The 19,847-nt window shown below is 41.6% G+C and overlaps 1 protein-coding gene across 1 annotated transcript in view; it reads left to right on the top strand.

Annotated features, from left to right (window-relative positions):
- The window catches only part of LOC104562671 (multiple epidermal growth factor-like domains protein 6), a 191,789-nt gene extending 179,498 nt beyond the window's left edge, over positions 1-12,291 (top strand). The window contains exons 31-38 of the mRNA XM_062005292.1: positions 3,471-3,599; positions 4,464-4,589; positions 5,234-5,362; positions 7,346-7,474; positions 7,706-7,834; positions 8,491-8,616; positions 11,057-11,185; positions 12,212-12,291. Of these exons, the coding sequence (XP_061861276.1) occupies positions 3,471-3,599; positions 4,464-4,589; positions 5,234-5,362; positions 7,346-7,474; positions 7,706-7,834; positions 8,491-8,616; positions 11,057-11,185; positions 12,212-12,291 (977 nt within the window). The remainder of the gene's footprint in view (positions 1-3,470; positions 3,600-4,463; positions 4,590-5,233; positions 5,363-7,345; positions 7,475-7,705; positions 7,835-8,490; positions 8,617-11,056; positions 11,186-12,211) is intronic.
- The last annotated feature ends 7,556 nt before the right edge of the window (positions 12,292-19,847 follow it).

Genomic DNA, 19,847 nt, shown 5'->3' with positions numbered 1-19,847 from the left:
ATAAATGTAAATGTAAGTATTGATTCTGTCTTCCTTTGTACATCAGTCCTCGCTGTAAGTGAGATTGAAATCCAGCCTTCACCATCTAGGCTGGAGCCATCTGAATTCATTATGCATTAGATCATAATAAATATTACAGTAGAGCAGTAGTGGAGATCAACTATTTAACAGTATCATTTTAAAAGACTTAATCATGATTAGCCTGTTACCTTTATGTAGCAATCTTTCAGTAGTCATTACCTGTGCATGTGGCACTAAATCTCTGTAGATTATGGTGAATGTCCTTGAGCTTGCTCAGATCCTTAAGATTTTATTTCAGGATTTTAAAATTGAAGACATTAAGAATTACACTGAAGATCTGATATAGAAGAAATTATTTACAGAATGAAATCTGTGTTGTGTTACATTCAGAGGGGATTTTGCTGTGGACTTGTGTGCAGTGAGGGTGAAACCTGTAGCACGTGAGACATGAGCCTTCATGGTGACGTGTTCTTTAGAGTCCAAAAATACACATTATCTCACACAGCAAATTCTCACTTAATAAACACATTTTGGCTGAACATTTTCTCAAGAGGTGGTGGAACGGTGGAGGCTCACAGAGTAAGAAAATTTGTCATGTATCTATGTGCTGGTTTCTTTTTTTTCTCCTGTTCTTCCCCACACTGCTCTGACCACTGAATAGACAGACACAAAAATGGAAGAGAAACAGTTCAAGTGTGAGTTATTTTTAGGTTTTAGGTCAGTGGAATGAGAGAATGGACCTGATTCTGAAGCTGACTGGCTTGATAACTAAGGATAGCTAGCGTGACTTTGGTGGGAACACTCCATGTTCCCACTGTCCTCGCTACAGGGAGAACTGGGGCTGCTCCAGGATGAAGAAGCTTTCGATATAATATTAAAAACAGCACAGGGAGCCTCTCCCAAAGACGTGAAGTTGGGCTTCAGTCCAGTCAACATGTGGTTGGATGATGCTGGAAACAGTTTCTGGCAACTACTACTATATTTATAGTACTGTGAAAAAAAGGTTCAAGAAAGTATCTATAAAAGGTGTAGTTGGCTGGGAAGTCAAATTTCCAGGAGCCAAGAGCAACGAGACTTTCATGTTCTCAAATTTTGGAGTGAAAAGCTGAAACAGTCTCTTGGCAGGATCCAGAGGAAGCAGACAAACTAGCAATAAGGTTCCCATCAGTTGTCTGTAAGTCAGTGGACGGGCAGATCTACTTGAGTGACGTTAGAAATAAAAAGCAGTAAGGGGTGTTGTAATGGATAAAAAACCCTTGTGCTATGTCTCTGTGTCATTTACTGGGCTGAGTGAACCCTGAGCCAGAAAGACCTCACCAGTTTCACCTTCAAGCTGTAGGTAACAGGATGCTTCAGAAGTGATTCTTTGACAATGAAATTAATAATATTGGTAGGAGAAGCTCTAGTGTATGCAGTTGGTGTAAAAGGATTTGAGAGCTCTTGGTCATGGCAAACCCACCCAAACTGAAAGGAAAAAAAAAACAAACCAGGAAATGAGTTAGAAATCCAGCTGCTGCTCCTGCAGTTCTTAGAAAAACAGGTCAGATGCGCAGGAAACTGTTAAATTAGAAAATATCTTTATGAGATAACTGGTGGTTAGAGGCTAACCCTTTTTATAAAGGCAGAACCTACTTAAATGGCAGGACACTCTGTAAATTGCCTTAGCTATCTGCATAGTTCTTCAGCAAAGTAGTAACAGATGAGATGGCCCTGTTGATAATCACTTGAACATGGCAGCTGATGTGTTTGCCCTGCTTGTGCTGCTCCCTTGAACTGAAATAAATGTAACTCTGCAAGGTTAAATGGATTGGTAAGGAAGGAATTACTGCATCCCTTTCAGTAACGGAGCAGCTCTTGCTAGTCTTGAGCTGAGGAACAACTGTGAAAGCTTTGCCAGGGAGAAGCAACATGTTTGGGAGTGTGGGAAACGGAATTAAAAAAGAGAAAAGCCAAATGATGACCAAGAGGAAAGGGAGGGGGAAAAGAGAAACTCACTTAGAGTCCAACTAAGTCATTGAACCTGGGTGTGTCTCTAACTTCATGTCTTGGTGGAAATGAAATAGATGTTGCAGAGCTCACTCCTTGATGCCAGGGTTTGCACATGAAACAGATTTTCTGTGCTGACAGATGGAAGCACTGATGATGAAGTATTCATTGAGAAGAAGCCATGGCTGAGAAGGGCTGGGGAGAGTCTCTGCATGTTATAAAAGTGTGTATGTGTTTAGTCCTGATGATCTGCTATCCTGGTTCGAGCAGAAGCCAATATTCAGTTTTATTTTAAAAGACATCCATTTAAAGCTTCACCATAAGCTCTCCCCCTCTATTGAATAGTTCAAAAAACCCAGAGATTCCTCCAGCTACTCAGCTGTCATGCCTTCTGAAAAGAGAGAAGATGTATCAGGTTGTTTATGCACAAATTGAGAGAGATCTGTTGCTTGGAGATGCGTGCAAAACATATGTTCAACAAGTTTTGCAAAGTAGCCATAGGCTGTCTATTTGCCATGGAAAGAGAAGGAAGGAAGGAAGGAGCAAAGAAATGTCACCTAGTACTAGTAGCAGTAGCATATCTCTTCAGTGATGATCATATTGCTTTAAAAGCACCAGCCTTTCCCTCTTCCAGTACACTGGAAAATTAGGAGAATAACCAGCATCTCCAGAGTTCAGTGGTGGCCTGTTGGAGGCAACCTGGGCAGACAAAGGCACATGTCTAGCAGCTCTGCCCAGCTCTTTTCCTCAGTGTCAGCCTCCATCACTCTAAAGAGGATCTTTAAGAAGTGAGCAAAGTGTAGCAGATGCGTTCATGTCTTCCCTATCTTGTGTTCAGCGTTCCTCCAATGTTAGCTGCCCACAAAGGAGCAAGAAATACTTGCTAACACCTGGAAAACCTCTTCATGGACAGCTTGTTGCCAAGTAACACTGGCTCAGCAATCCATCCAGGTCTAGTGTTTCTTCTGGTTATTACAAAATACAGCTGCTAAAGGGGGCAGAGATGGCTCATGACTTCTCACTGTCTCAGGCAAACGCTGTGGCTGCCCAAAGGAAGAGAGATCAGAGCCCCATTTCTGCCTTAGGAGGGAAAGGGGGAACAGGTTGATTTATAACAGAAATCCAAGAGGAAAACCTCTGAAGAGCTGGTCTTGCTTTTCCTGTTGCTGTCACATCTGAGGCATGGGAGGAGCAGGCAGAGCCAGGAGCAGTTGGACCAGGCTTGGCAGCAGCAGTCACTCTGGTTCTCCAGAGGTTAGACACTGCAAGTCAGCACTGCCTTAGTGCCCTGAGGAGTGCAGTGTCGAGCAACCATCCGCTTGTCAGCCCGTGCTCCTGGCCCTCTGGAAGTGAATAGGCCTAGAAATGCCAATCTAATTGAAAGCAACAAAGTGTTTGTGACATGAAATGCAACAGGCCTGGTAGCAACATAGCCTAATTGCTATTTTGTTCTTTTAAAACAGGGTGTCCAAAAGGTACTTATGGTCCAAACTGCCAAACCCCCTGTAAGTGCATGAACGGAGGCCACTGTGACCCTGCATCAGGAGCTTGTGACTGTGCACCTGGCTTCATTGGAGCCGACTGCAGTAAACGTAAGCCAGCGTGCATGTTCTGCCTCTTTCAAAGAACAGCAAAGAGAAAAGTCTGCACAAGTGCTTGTCAGTAGAAAAACAAGACAGATCCCAGCTTACCTCCTCCTTGAATTGTAAATCAGGATTCCAGCTTTGTAAAAAAAATCTCTTGCAAAATATTTTCCCTCTCTCCTGCGTGTGTAGAAGCAAGGACGCTCATCCCAGGATTACAACCTGCTTGCCCACATTAATTTCTAGAGCCAGCTCAGCACAAATTGCTCAAGTTCCTTCTTCCTCTCCAAAATTTCTAGGTTGAGAAATTATCTCAATATTTTGCTTCACGCTACGGTGCCATTAGTTTCAATGCATGGGAAAAAGATCAAGTTTTGTCATGGCAAAAGTGGTAAAGACTCCATGGCAACCTTACTCTTATTTCTCTATTTCAGGGCTAAATTGTGTGACTGAATTTCTGTACTGTTTTCCAAAGCTGTGATCTCAGTGAAGTTCTCTTCAGCTCATTCACAGAAACACAGTGTTTTAATGTTCAGCGGCCTTATAGCTTTGCTCTTCAGCATAGAACAGCATTGATAGGATGGAGGAAAGACATCTTCAGCTGATATTTTCAGCAGTACACTCACCTTTTTTGATAGGAAACCTAAATGTTCCACGTGAAACCATGGGTTGTATTTATAACCTCCGGTACAGTTTCAGAGGGTGAAGCAGTCATGTCTTTGAATTGGTTTTGGTTCCATAGTTGTTGATTTGAAATACATTTTGCTGGAACAAAAACAAAGCCAACTCTACCTATAAGATCCTGACTGTGTTTAAAGTGAAAACTGGGATTGGATACCCAGGGTGTTTAACAAAAGGCTGTGTTTCCTTCAGCTTGCCCCAAAAACCGATATGGGAAGGACTGCTCCTTGTTCTGTGCGTGCAGCAAAGGTCAGTGTGACCCCCGGACTGGCAAGTGTACCTGTCCTCCTGGCCAAATGGGACCCAGCTGTCAGCAAGGTAACAAAGCGGGACCCAAGGTCATCTCGTCACTTGGACACAAACCTAAAACAACCAGCAAAAACCCCAGTGCCAAGCATTGTTTGTGGCTGCTTCCAGTGCCTTTGCCTGATAACATTGCAATTTGCTGTACTCGGCCCTTGTCTCTTCTCCATCACTCTGCCTTCTCTTGCCTGTCTCGCTGTTTTGCTCCACCACAGTGGTACCTGGTTTCTCCACAAAGCTGCAGTGGCTGCAGTCCAAATAGAACATAAAGATGGGGGGAAAGGGTGGTTTGTACCAGACAGCGTGAGCAGTGTGAGGGCACTGTGGATGGATGGGATTGAATTTAGAAGCAAAGTCCTTAAGCTGAAAAAGGGGAGAGGTTTGCTGAAGAAGAGGAGTTGAGAGGTGGGACAAAGGGAAGGGAAGAAGAGGAGCAAATGCGAATGAAACGAAGTGAGGAGATATGGTGAGACAGGGAGAGCTCAGACAAAACTGTTAATAAGCCTGGAGCAAAGTGTCGCACAACCCTTGGGAGGCACCAGGCCCTTGGGGATAGATACTCTGTGAGGAGCATGTGTTTTGTATTCCCTGTCACTTTCAACTCTTTTTGGTATGCTGATGTTATTTACTTTTTTTCAAACTTTGTTAATTCTCTGTAGTGTGTCCCCAGGGACAGTATGGCCCCAACTGCCACCTGACATGTACCTGTCAGAACGGTGGTATCTGTGACCATGTGGATGGCAACTGCACTTGTGGGCTGGGCTGGACAGGAAGATGGTGTGAGAAAGGTAATTTTCTGTGTTGATGTTAATGAATGTGTATCAAGCAAGGGTTTGCAGTGTCTGCAGACCCACAAAAGGGGACAAGTTTTGCTCAAGTAGACTATCTTCCAGCTGCAGAGCTTTAGGTCTTTTTTTTCAGACAGTTTCCTCACGAGTCTTGCTCTGTGCCTCTCATAAATTCCTTTGTACAGACTCTTATTTCTTCTCCTGTCCAACTTCTGAGTTCTTTTCTTCATGGGAACATTGTTTTGTACCTTCTTCCATGTGCTCCTCTGCGGTCAGCAGAAACCTACATCTCCCTCCTGTCTCATTATGTTCTCTCTTGTTATTCTCTTCCCCTTGACATTGGACTGCAGTTGAACTTCCCATGTATTGACTCCCCTGCTAGTACAGTTCTGACAACATCTGTCCAAACCAATTGAGATTGACTGCTGTCTCACCCTCACTTCTCCATAACAGTTCTCCCTTACAGGAGACAAGGCACATTTAAACAGAATAAGCTGTTTTCACCCCAGAAACCCTTCTGTCAGGCCACGGTCTTTCTGTGTCTTTCCTGCTGTCCATTTCCCAAAAGTCATTCTGCATTTCTGTGTTCCTATTTCTCTCTCTAGATAAAAGATATCTGTAACTATACATGAGTTTACTGGTATGAAATGTAAGTAGATAGATCTGAGCAGTTAGTTTCTGAGTGAGTTAATATTCAAGACGGATGTTGTTATTACATTGTAACTGCCGTGATTCAACCTCCCCAGCACACTCTCAGGCCTTCATTTACAGCCTGATATCTGTACAATATCCACCTCAAACTTCATACATGTCTTTACCAAGAACTGGCCATTGCAGAGGAATGTCACTGTATGAAAGTGTCATATAGAAATGACACTTTTAGCAGCATTCTTCACTACATTTGTTCCACTTAGCACCTGAGAAGACTCAGAGACTTACTTCACGCATATGTGTGTGCCTCAGTAGGATCATGGAGGGGTGACCACGAGGGAAGTGGATTGTGGATGTATCTTAGAGATATGCTTAGATAAAAGGTCTCTGAAGTCAGCCACAAGGGCAACACATCCTATAAGGGACTGTGTGTTGTATCACTAGAAAGAGCTTCACTGTTTATCTTTTGACAGATAGCACCAAGTTATTGGAAAATTGAGTCTCCATTTCCACAGCAGTGTGGGTTTGAGTGTGTTTTGACTAGAAATCAAAGACAGCTAATCAGACATCCTTATTCTAGTGATTACATGTGATGTTCTTGAAAGGTCTGGTCTGACATTTGCAGAGTGATGAATCTGATTATTTGGGCAGCCACGCTGATTTCAGTTGATCTGCCCAGATTCAAATGATCACAGTGGTGGGAAGTTAACTTATGCAGAAATGATGCCTAGGTTAATTATTCTGGCACAGTCACTTTTGCATGACTTGACTTTCAGTAATTTGAGATGTGTTGAGTTCTGTAAAAGCAGATATCTCATTATACATGGCAAGTCTGTTGCTATGTGTGAAAAAGAGATCCTCCTGGTTTTGTTAGGAACCAGAAGAGTGTGAACTCTAATGGTAACACAGAGGAGGAAAAGCTTCATGTTTTCTTTCACACTATCTAAGTGCCTAAAAGAAAATATTGCTGTAGATATAGGGAAAAAAAATAGAAGAGACTATTTATGCTTTTTACTCTGTGGCTTTGCAACACGTGGTGTGAGTTCAATGTTGACTACCTGAAGAGACAAATTATAAAAGGTAGACTATGAAAAGTACAAGAAAATTGCTGTTCAAACAATTATATAACATAAAAGATTTCTCACCACAGTATGTAAATACATCATAGTTGTGCAGAAATGCTATGTCTTCGTAACATTCTCCTTGAGTCTGCCATTTATTGCATGAGCATCATACCTCAGCTATACAGACTATCACCTAAGAGGTTTTTGGGTTGAGGTCGGTGATGAGTGTTTGTATTGCCTGTTTTTTCTGTCTGTGTCCTGCCAGCAGAATGTCTCCCAGGGAAGTATGGGTCTGGCTGCAGCATGGACTGCTCGTGCCAACACAACGGCACCTGCGACAGGTTCACAGGCTGCTGCCGATGCCCCGAGGGTTACTACGGCCATTCCTGTGAGCACAGTAAGTGCAGGCCCCTGGGCAGCCTTTTCCCACAGGGATGGGATGTGGGGATTCAGTCACATGAACACCTCACCAGTTCAGTTTAAAAAAGCACATGGCATTGTTAGAGTTAATGGTAAATATCATTTTCTGTTGGCTCCCAGGGAGCGTAGCTGAGGATACAGAGGAATTTAAAGGGATGTATGTTTTTTTCTTCATAAACCTTCCTCACCTGATAGTTTCATTTTTCAGGGTGCGCCCTTGGCTTTTATGGGCTCAGCTGTCTTCATGCCTGTGCCTGTAAAAATGGAGCCAGCTGTGACGCAGTGACGGGCCAGTGCGTTTGTCCTCTGGGTTATCAAGGTGTCCACTGTGAGAAAGGTACCAGTGCCCCTCTGATGTAAGAAACAAAAAGCAAACCCAAAATAAACCTCCAAAAGCCCCCAGTCATTACTCAAATATTTGTTTATTGAGAGCAACTTCTTCCACAATTTGAGCTTTATGAACATCCAAAACACCGAATTTGGGATACTTTACCTGTTATATAGCTGGGTGTTCTCATTTCCTGATAAATTAATGAATCTGGTTCCAATTAATATGGAGAAACTCCTGGTCTCTGTGATGTCTTGCAGCAATGAGTTCCACATGTCGTTTATTAAATATAAGTACTTTGTACTGATTTTAAATTTGCTTCTAAACCTCCAAATAAGATTATTAAATAGGTGCATGTCAGACCTGTTGAGTGTTATGGAATGGTCTTCTAGAGAGTTCTAATTAAAAAATGAAAACAAGTGCCAGTTTAATTTCTGGGACGGATTTACAGATACCTTTGTTAGGTTAGATTAGGCAAACCAAGCATAAAGGGAGTTCATATAAATATTATGCCTATTCTGCTATATTTGATTCTTCATTAAACCTGGCATTTACACTAGTTTCGGTGGAGAGTTTATGAGCTTTCTTCTGAGACATCCTGGGAAAACTCTGGCCTAATGTATGTCTTGCATAAAGTGCATCTAAAAAAGCATTCTCTCTATAAGGCTGCGACAGAGGCTGGTTTGGAGAGAGATGCCAGCATCAGTGTGACTGTGGAGATTCTCCTTGTGATCCAGAGACTGGGAAATGCCTTTGCCCACCTGGGAAGACTGGAGAGAAATGTGATATTGGTAAGGATGGTGTTTTCTAAAGGCTGGACTATCTGTATCAACGTGACCTGTTGGTCTAAGCATAACTGGAAAAGGACACTTGCTGGTATTCAAGAACACATTGTTTGTGGCAAATTGTTCTTATGGGTTATCAACAGGCTGTACCTCCTGATTAAATCAAAATGTAAATTCTGAGAACTGTTTGTAGGTCACCTGTAAAATGTCATTTGCCTCGAGTTTTGGAGAACTCAAGTTCTCCTGGTAGTGTAAAATATACCAAGAAGCCCCCAGTTGTACAGATATAGTTGGGAAGATTCCAGAGGGTGCAACTGGGTATGAAGGAATCCCATTGCTCACGTGTTTTGTCACACAGACGTTTGTGATGCTTTTCAGACCAATGCAAAAGTATGTCCAGCTCTGGGTTTGCTCCCTCAAGAAACAAGGTGGAAAATCTGTGTTGGATGAGGATAGCAGAGCTGCAGCAGCTATGCCTGCCTCTGGGGTTCAGCAGTAGTCCAGGAACATTTAATCCAAATAAACTTCCCTCATTTGCAGCACAGGCACGTGGGCTGTGTTTTTGGGAAATGGTTGGCCCAGGAGAGCAGAATGATTTTGTAACAAGGGTATAAAAATATTTGAGAAAACTCTCCTGTAGGGAAAACCAGTCCCAGTGCTGTACCCTGATAAGATGGTCCCAGGGATGGGAGGCAGCAGTGGCAGGCAAGGTTCTTGAGGCAGACTCTAATCACAGTTACGACAGAGTAAAATTAGAGTAAACACTGGAGAAAAAGGAATTGCAGTGTATTTTAACAAATATAAGAAGAGATTTATGGTCCCAATGCTGTGGTAGACAAGATAAAAGGAGTGAACATCCCTGCACTGCTATTGGAGGTTTACACAGGGAGCCATAATCTTCCTGAGCCCCTAAATCACAGGGAGGGAATATTATTTCTCCTTTTGTCCTAGGATGGGGCAGGAAACATCTTTAAAGAGCCTGTTATTAATGCAGAGTAATTGCTGGGAGCTTAAGTGCTAGTGCAACCTGCACAACTGAAGTGGCAAACCATTTGCTTCTCTCCCTGCGCTGTCCTGTGCTTAGAAACTGAAGCCACCCAGTGTGCAGGCATTGGTCCAAGGGGGAAAATCAGCCACCCCTGCAACCAGCCCAGCACTGGGCATCCAGGAGCCTTTCCAGAGGAATTTTAGGCAGAAGTGGAACACAAGAGGGAAGCTCAGCACCAAAAATGTGAACTGAGATTTTGCTTCTTGCAAACTCTAGGAGTCATTTTTATTTTCCTTAAATCAGCCAGGGTAGCCTCCATCCATGAAAAGCTGTTATGGGGTAGGTTTTATTTGCATTTTTATTTTCAATTAGGCTCAGTTCATCTGTGATATAACTGTGAGCAGCTGTGACTGTGCAGCAGCCATAAAGATAAAAGGCCTGATTTTAATTTGAACTCTGGTAAAGCACCCATTAAACAGGCAAAATGTTAATTAAAAAAAAAAGAGAGAGAGAGAGAGAGAATATAACAGACTTTTATGGGCGCTCTTTTTCTGTACTAAATTAACATTGCAGACTTTCAAACAGATGTCTTAAATACACATTGTTATTAACATGAAAATGTGGTATTACATAAATTAAAATCAGGTCCAGAGGTGTTTGAGGAGACCTTTCCCCATAACATTTCCTAATTGAAAAGGCTGAGCTCTGAGTGCACAGGGAGAGTTCTCCCATGTGTTGGGGCTGCAGCTGATGCAGGGCTCAGCAGCACTTTTATTTACCTAATGGATCTTGGGTGAGAATGCAGGCACCTTGGTTATTTACAGAATTTTCTAGGGAGGTGATGGAGAGAGGGCTATTGTTTGTAGTGTGTTTAGCACCCTGCCTTGTGACCTGCTGCTAACTTTGCCTTCATGCCTGCACTCTGCATTAAAAACATTGCACTGAGGATTTAGCAGCCTAGCTGTGAGACATATTTTTATTTGGAAGTGACAAGAAGACATTTTGTGAGTATAATTTGCCAGGAGACAGCAGAATTGTACAGAGTGAGACATGAGAGTATATATAAAATGGGTTCATTTTCAATTTCATGTTCTTTGAGCAGAAGCTCTTTGCTGGTGCATGCAGCCAGCCACGCCGTGCAGTGGAGAGGTGCAGGAGATAGTGTAGATCCAGGATGCTTACAGTAACTTTCCTGAGGAGATCCCAAGATCTTTTCTGTTGGGCTGTCAACCCCTGTTTTGACACCAGTAATGATTTCCATTCTGGGAACTTTTTTAGGACAGCTGGGCTACAGTTTGGGCAGACCATGTGGCAGACGAAACTTGAAGGCTGCAAGGCTTTCCAAAATGTCATGTTTTAATGTTAACAGATGTGGATGTCTGAGTAGCTTCCTGATCCTAGAGAACAGAGACACTACTGGGAGCATTCACCCTCTTCCAAACACTTTTATCCTTGCAGGATGCAGGTCAGACCAGTATGGCCCTGACTGCTCCCTGCGATGCCAGTGTGCCAGCGCATCCCAGTGCAACCCGTACAACGGGAGCTGCCTGTGCCCAGCCACATGGATGGGACCAACCTGTGAAGAAGGTAACAGAAGCTGGAGATATGCAGCTTTGCTTAGTAGAAGAAACCATGCATTGACCATGTTTGGACTGGATTATCAACTCCACAAACATGGTGCTCAGCAGCAGCCACCATGGTTTCTGTGTCGGGCTGTGTGAGGCAGAAGCCATTCTGCACCTCCATCTCACAGCTCAGAGACTGTGATGGCAGAAGCTGTGCTTGGAAGGGTTATATTGGTGTGTGCTGTCCTCCTAAGGGTCTAAGTGCCTGATGGGGCAAATGCCTGTAGACTCTGCAGGTGCTGGGAGTTGTTCCAGGCAATTGTGAGGTCTTGGCCACGTTGAACTGATTCTGTGCAGTGGTTTCCCCTCAGAGCAGGCTGTGGAGTTCTTGTACAGCCTGCTTAAAGATTCCCAAGGCTTCCTGCAGCACAGCTGTGCCAGAGAGCAATATGCTTTTCTATACTTGCAAGTATGAAAACTTGCCCTGAAATATTTGATATACACAGCCTCTGTAAGATGAATAAGGAGGTTTACTTGCTGTGCATGCCATCACAATTGGTTATTTTTTGTGGAGGTGTCAGGTTCTGGACAGCATGGTGAGATGCGATAAACCAGAGAAGTAGATCAAACATTGGAGAATAGATTTGGATTGATTTGTGAATGTGCTAAATTACTTGTCCCACTGTCACAGAGGGGTTTCTGAGGGGAGTTTTTTGAGGTGTTTTATTTATTTAGGTAATTTCTCTTCTTAATGAGGTCTAGTACTAAGTGAAAGTTTCCTCCTACTTTTAGTCTAATCACAACTGTCTTGATGGTGATACAATACAATCCTTCATTTAGTTTTGGAAAGACTTTGGGAACGTTCCATTTGAAGGATGTGTTATTGTTTTGCCTGCTCTTTGACTCTGTGAGGAGGCCTATGTAACTCACTCCTTTACCTTCTTTTGAAGAGTGCTATTTATTGAATAATTTCAGTGTAAATTGTATCATTTATATTTCAGTATTACGTTCTATAGTCCTGAAACCATGTTTCTACTTAATTCTCTAGGTGGCCCTCCAAAACTTCCTTTTTATGAAGAACAAACTCAAGAAAGAGGGAATATTTTTCCAAGAGCTCTACAACAGTAACATTTGGACTAATAAATGAACTGTTTTATATGCACAGACGGTATTTGAATTTGGATATGAAAACAGCTATTCAATTCAGCTTGAATTGTACTGAAGTATTCACACTTCTTATGGAAGACTACAGAGGCCATTTAGTAGCTGGATCCTTTTAAAAAGAAGTTGAATCTGTTTCATGTATTTATTCCTAGCCTCTTACCCCTCCATTAATCTGCTCTGGATATTCTTTCTGATATGTGATATAATTCATTGGAAGTTTGGATGTGTTTTTAATAAGACCAGCTCCAAAGAGTATCAGGAGAAGCAGCATGTAACATCAGTGTGCAATGACCCACACCACGTACATGTGACTTTCTAAACCTGCTTGACAACCAACATGAAGTTTAATGAGCTTTCACTGGTTATGGAGCCAGTATGGATTCATTGCAAATTCTCATTGCACAGAAACTAGTGGGATTCACCAATTTAATTCCTCTTTGAATGACATTGTGCATGCTAGAAAACCATTCAGTCTCATTTTAAACATGCAACTGAAGAAGAATCCACTGCAGTCCTTGAGAAGTTGTTAATTTAAGAATATGTACTGCATTTCTAGTGTGGATTGACGGATTGGAAGATATCCATCTATATCTTGCTTACGTCTGAATCCATCTTCCAAAGAGCATAGTGTCATGTGCCAGACTCTTCTGACTTTCTGCACTCTCCTGTCTTGTCAGTTGAGTTTCTCAGTGGTTTGTCAAGTCAAACTGTGCAGCAGTTCTCATTAAACAGTACCTTCTAACACAGAAAACTGTTTTATCTTGGATGGGGAAAGCAGACAGTAAGCAAAGATAGATAGAGATAATCTGTGCTCATTAGATAAAGGATTATAATGTGCTTTTACTGCACAATAGTTGGATTGTCAGCTTTAAAAGGTCCAGATACCATTCAAAGCTGCTGTTGGTCACTTAATAGACCAAAGACATTCTGGTGCTATTTTATCTGTTTAGGCAGGTTGTTCATCAATATAGGACTGTCAATATAGAGCAATAATGTTCTCTATTTTTATATTCTGAGTTAACCAGATTTCAAAGTGTCTCTTTATACCTCTCTTTAGGTTAGGAGTTACAAAATATATGTAGCAATCTCTTAACCTGACTATATCAAAGTGCACTTAATAAAGGGTGTCTGGACTGTGGGCTCAGCAGACTTGGTAGAACAGAGAGTTCCAGGTCTTGTGTTCACACACCATAACAAATTGCAACTGTGCAAGAGGAGATTTTTGTCCTAGAAGGGACAAAGTGACAATAATTGATGCTAAATTGTGATTTTTAAGGATGTTTGTTGTTGCAGTTGGGTAATGAGTAGATGAAGTAACAGTTTTACTCCATTGTTCATCTCAAGTCTTAAACACACCTGTAGTCATTAACTGTCCAGTACAGAACAAGGGATACTTGCTCGCTCATTGGGAGTTTAATTCAAACTGTGATCTACTGGAAGCAATACAGGTTTAGCAGGTATTTTTCAAACATCATGGAAGTCTTACGGTTGTTATTCATCACTTCCTAGGTATTGAAAGTCATCTTAAACACAGTCAAGATATTTGTGAGTGCTTTTTGCCAGAAAATCACAGGAGTGGATGCTGGTCCCATGTGATTTCTTCTTTAGAGCTCTGCAAATGCTGCTGGAAAGTTTATTCAGTGTAAATGTGACAAAATTGTTGTTGTCCCAAATCTAGTCAGAAGAGTGTGGCTTTCAGCAGGGCTTTAGTGTCAGCTGGGACATTTTAAATGTTCTTTTGGAGACCTGGATTGCCTGGATCTGATCCTACAACTTTGTGAATTTGGGGCAATTTCACTGAACTGGAACTGATAATGTAAATCTCATGTGAAACAATTAGATGTATTTTTAGCAACTGCTGGAGAAGAATGATCCAAATTGACCATTTGACATATTTTGATCTTAGCTGTGTATTTACCACACGGCCAAACCACAACAATAGTGCAAGTGCCACATTATAGTCAAGATATTTTGTAGAATTAAGTTATAAGAGACCTCTGGAGCTCGAGATTTCTCTTCACAGTCTGGTCAACTTCAAAGTTCAGTGGGTTTACTTGCACTTCATCCAGCTGAGTTTTGAATATCTCTGAGGATGGAGAGATTCATGTTCTTTGAGCCCCTGCCCAAGTGAAAAATTCATGGTCACAATTTTTTTCTTTACCGAGTTTCTAATCGGAATTTCCTAAGTTTCAACCACAGTTTCTCATCCTTTCAGTGTGCATCTCTGAGAAGTGTTAGCTTCATCTCATCTACAGCTCCCATAAGGTAATTGCAGACAGCAGTAACTTCTCCCCTTGGTCTCCTCTGAAGACTGAGCAAACCCTTCTCCCTCAGACCCCACTGCATCAGCCCCCCTCACCTCAGTGACCCCCTGTCAGACCTTTCCCTTTAGGAAGGATGCCTGATGACTGGTAGGGTCACTCAGCAACTCATGCATCAAACCACAGAACTTACATTGTGCTGTTTGACTGCAGTTTATAAAATGTACTGGGTTGTTTTCTTATGTATCCTGGTATGTGATTAGAGCAGCTAATCAAAAGGGAAACCTTCCTCAAGCCATATTATTTACATCTGTGTATACTTGTTTACATTTTCATGGTAGCTTGATGATACAATTGTAAATATGTAGTATAAAGGAAATAAAAGATTTTTTTGTATTAAGTATTTTTAAAGAATGTCACCATTTCAGGTACATGATGAAACACATATTTTTAGTGACTGATCCTGAGCCTGTGCCAATGAATGAGAGGCCCCAAGCAGATCTGCCTAGGAGATAGTTCAGCAAAGTTTTGGTTTAAGTCTGAAAATGCCAATTGATACAAAACCATCCACATGCAATAGTCGTTTTTTCTTCATTTCTTCTTCAAAATACTTCTGTGTTTCTTGATGTTATTGCCTTGGGGAAAGAAGTTCAGTGCTGTTGAACGGATGGTTCTGATTTGGGGCTCAGTGTCATTCTGTGTCCCAGTACAAAGTGCAATCATATCAAGATAAAAAAATTAAACATTTCAAAGATATTAAAAGGTGAATTTTGATTGGGGTAGTTTTGAATGTGTTCTCTTGGATCTTGGTTTGTAAAGGTTTTCACTTTTCTCACAAGGCAGAGGGAATGTTTACAGGATGTTGTTTTCTAGAAGAGCCAAAACTTTCAGTCATTAGCTATTAACTGAGGAAATTTCCTTGCTTGTGGTGTCATTAATATGTTTTGATGCTGCTCCTTGCTGCAGATTAACAAATTTACCTAATTCTGTGCCTACAGGATAGTCTTAATTATGCAGAACATGCTTTTTAATGAAAAAACTGTTAGTTTACAATTTAGTTGCAAGTGAGTTTAATTACTGCTAAAATAATATAACTCTGGTTGTTGGCTTCATCAGATTCCAGTGCAAACCCATCAGGCTGATACTGTCCTGAACATAGCACTAGAGCTTATTGAAAATGAAAGTGAAGACTTCAGTGAAAATGGGGCTTATATATAAATTTCTGTCCATCTTCCAGTTGGTAAATGCCTTTCTTGGTTCTCCATTTCCCAGAAGGCTGAAGTTAATCACACTTCCTTGAAAAGAGCGCTCTGTGTATCCCACTGTAACACACTTGCATGGACAGATAACTCCTTTCAGCAAGACATTGAAATTATTTCAACCATGCAGTTTCTGTGCCAAATCCCACTCTTACCTTGTTGTGTATTCCAGATAACTCCAGTTTGAGGAGAGTGGAAAAGGCTTGAGTGTAACTCAGTGGGTCCAGCAGTATCTTACTCCCTGTGAATTCATGAGACGAGAACAACGTGTTTTAAGTTAGCCCTCAGCATTTATAACACAATCCTCAGAGGAAAACAATCACAATGTTAAAAATTCCCCGCTTCCCCTGCCAAAAATTATTATTCTACTTTTATCCTTTTTATGTTGAAGAACCATAGCTATTAAAGCTTGCCCAGATTTCTTGCCAACCATATTATTTTGATTGGCTGCAGATTTCTGTTTGTGTAAGTAATAACCATCATAGTATCGGGAGTTGCCAACGGGGCAAACATGGAAATTATACCTTTATGTCCTTCCCAGAAGAGCCAAAGACACATTTTAAAGCCACTGTGGCTTCATGCTGTTCATCAGTGACAAATAATGTTTCTTCTAGAGCTTAGCTTCTTACCAGAGCAAAGAAAGGCTTAGGAAGAGTCCTTGACAGAACTGGTGGACTGAGAAACCTCCATCCTCCCGTCTTTGTGTTAGTTTATATATATATCTAGTTAGGCTAGAAACCTTCTCAGCCCCCAGTTCTTGAAGGACTTTCCCTGCACGTTGACCTGTGACTGACTGCAGGAGCTCTGTGCCCAGTTAATTCTTTTACAGGGTCAAAGCTTTAAATCCTAACACTGCCTAAAGCAACTTCTAGCGGTAAATGCCAACCCTCAGGCTTGCCGAGCCTAAACTGTTTATTCTGTTCTTTTAATTGCTTTGAATAAGCCCTTGCATGTCAATATCATGTCTTTATGAATTTGTAACCCCTCTTCGAAGAGTATTTAGGATGTATCTCAAACCTGTACCAGACTTTGTTGTACACATATCGTAGCGAAAGGGGGCTGAGGTTGTTATATAAATATGTCGTTAAAACTCGCTCTTGTTTTCTCCTTATTGATAGACTTGAGGCTTATGTTTTGCATGAAACTTTATTCTGTTAAACTAATTCACATGCAGAGCAAGCACAGTGAAATCCCACCTGCTTTTAGTAGTTAGTGTAGAATAAAGGATGGCCTGTACGTAAATGGGTTTATATATGATCCCTGACCAGAGCAACTTGTCCAGTGATCGAGCCTGATAAATAGAGGTTTCTGGCACTCAGACTCCAGAGTATTAGAAATATTCAAAACACAGCATAAATCTTGCTGGAAGAGGATGGTTATGAAGTGTAACATTTCTGGAAGACTTGGGCATGAAGCACTTTGAAGGCATTTGAAACCACACACCTGCGGGCTTCCATCAGCCTGCTTGGACCCTTCCCAGAGCCTAATACTCACCGAACAAATAGCCCAGTTCACCTTAAGGGTATTGTCTTCTCACATTGGCAGGAGCTGAAGGAACACATGTGCCTGTTTAATGCCAAATAATGCAGTAAGTGTGTGCTGGTTAATTGGAAGTAGCATGCTAAATTGAATTCAAAACGTGTAACAAAGGGGAGAAAGTATATCAAGCTGTCAGAGGAAAAAGTGGACAGATGTGGGCAGCTAGCTTCTGGGAGAACAGCTCTACAGGCTTGGGCTTATTTTTTAAACTTTAGAGCAAACATTTTAAACTGATCTCTGTAGCACTGCAGGGTTTTGTCATGTGTGATTTACTTTGCTTTTCATTCAGTTTTCAGCGAGGGATAGAATAATTAAGTTTGTTTGGTTTGTCATCTTTTTAACATCTGTTATAAAGATAATTCTGGAATCAGTACAACTTGTTCAATTATTTCTTTATTAGAAGTAATATTTAAACTTTTCAAATTGTTGAAGTTATCACACTAACCTCTCAGTCCCAATGGTTGCTATTAAAAGCTGATCAAAATGTAGACATGGGAATATTAAACCATAATGCTCTCAGTGTGTGTAGAGTTAGTATTGCTCTAGGTCTTAACCCTGTAAAAAAAAAATCTCTGCAACCCTTGAAATGTCCATGTGGGCCTGCAATAGAAACATGGCACTGGAAGGTGAGTGACCTGGTGACTGTTATCTATGAAGCACTGCTCCATGGCATGGTCCTCTTAGCATCTTCAGGCACTATTAAACCCATCTTTAGCCAGCGCTACTTATCTTTTGTTTTAGTCAGCGCTAAAAATTTACAGGGTGCAAACAGAGGATTTTGTATGGACACAGTTAAAAAAACCCCAAACCTAAAACTGCCCAAAGCCCATGAATTACTTCAAAATGACTTAAAAGTTCTGTATGATAAGGCACTGCTTTGTTGATTCCTCCAAGCATGGTAGTTAAAAAAAAATAACACAGCTCAGTTGTGTTGTTTTATGTATGAATAAAGATGTCAGCAACTAGTCATGTAACTGTCCGTGCCATTTGGCAGTGTCTGGCTTCCTTTTCAGTAACAGTCCAATAAATCTTTGTCTTTTAGTAAGCTGATGACAGCAAAACATCTTGAGAAGCTATATGTGGTGTAGATATTATAGTTAACGTTTTTAATGCTTCATGCCATCATCTGCTGGGTGTTTACTCCAATCCAGATGTAACATCTTGGCTTATGGCATGTCTCCCTCTAGTGACTCTGAGAGCTTAATGATGATTAAACTAATTAATTGTTTTCAAATCAGTGATTTCTTGGTGTAAGAGTTTAAAGAGCTAAGCTTGCTGCTCCCCAAAAGTCAAATTTTGAGTTAGTCATGGAGCACGGCTCACCTGAGCAAAGCTGCACAAATGTAGGAAGGGGATGGTCCTGCCACAAGACCACCTGTGTGTGTCCACAGCAACTGAGGTCCATCTCTGCTCAGGGGGCCTTAGTGCTTGCACAGATATGATTCTATAATCCCATTAATGTTTATAACTATGTAAAGAGTGGGTGTCAGAAGGATGGAGGCAGGCTGTTCTCAGTGGTGGCCAATGATAGGACAAGGGGCAATGGGTACAAGCTGAAACAGAAGAGGTTCCAAAGAAACACAGGGAAAAACTTCTTCCCTGTTGAGGTGAGGGAGCACTGGCAGGGGTTGCCCAGATGGGTTGTGGAGTCTCCTCTGGAGTCATTCCAAACCCACCTGGACGAGTTTCTGTATGTCCTACTCTAGGTGGTGCTGCTCTGGCAGGGGGGTTGCACCAGATGAGCTTTCCAAGTCCCTTCCAACCCCTGAGATTCTGTGGTTCTGTAACACAAAATTTGCAGCTTTCTGATGTGTAGAAGTTTCTATCCTTGGTGGCAATGTTTTCCTTCTACCTACAGGTTCTTCTCAGTTCATCTAGAAACAAGGATAGTCTCGTCTCTGTCTCCTGCTCTGAAGATGGTGTGCAGACTTTCCAGCGTGGCAGCACCAGAGTTAACTGAGCACACGTTGCCTTGTTTAGTGGAGCCATATTTGGTGTGCAAATGCTCCATGTTCCCACCGATTCTGCCCTGTTCTTCTAGATCTCATTAACAAGAAACTGGCCTGTCTTTGCTTTGTTATTTTGTAAGTCTTACCATGCTATAAATTACTTACAAAGTGACTTAATGAAAATTCTCTGGTTTTCACAGCTGGAGGATTTTTTCATCCAGAAACCCAGTTTTAAATTATTTATGTGTCCTGTAAGACACACTGCAGGATTCCTTGCTGTATGTCATCAGCAAAGAATAAGACTGGTGCAAGCAGAGGCCGTGGGGGTAGTTCCTGCCTGTCTGTTTGCTTTTTTTCCTTTTCTATTTGACATTTATGTTGTAGTAGCCCTTGTGGATCTTGGCCTTGCACTACACTGCACGTGAGAAAGCTGCTCTTAATTATTACTTTAACCTTAAGGGTATGTAAAAAGTACAGAACAGCAAGCATAATAGCATAATATTAAACATGGG

This window comes from Colius striatus, chromosome 12 (assembly GCF_028858725.1).
Source record: "Colius striatus isolate bColStr4 chromosome 12, bColStr4.1.hap1, whole genome shotgun sequence".
NCBI lineage: Eukaryota > Metazoa > Chordata > Aves > Coliiformes > Coliidae > Colius > Colius striatus.
The sequence above is the reverse complement of the archived record's forward strand: the minus strand, read 5'-3'. Positions and strand labels throughout refer to the sequence as shown.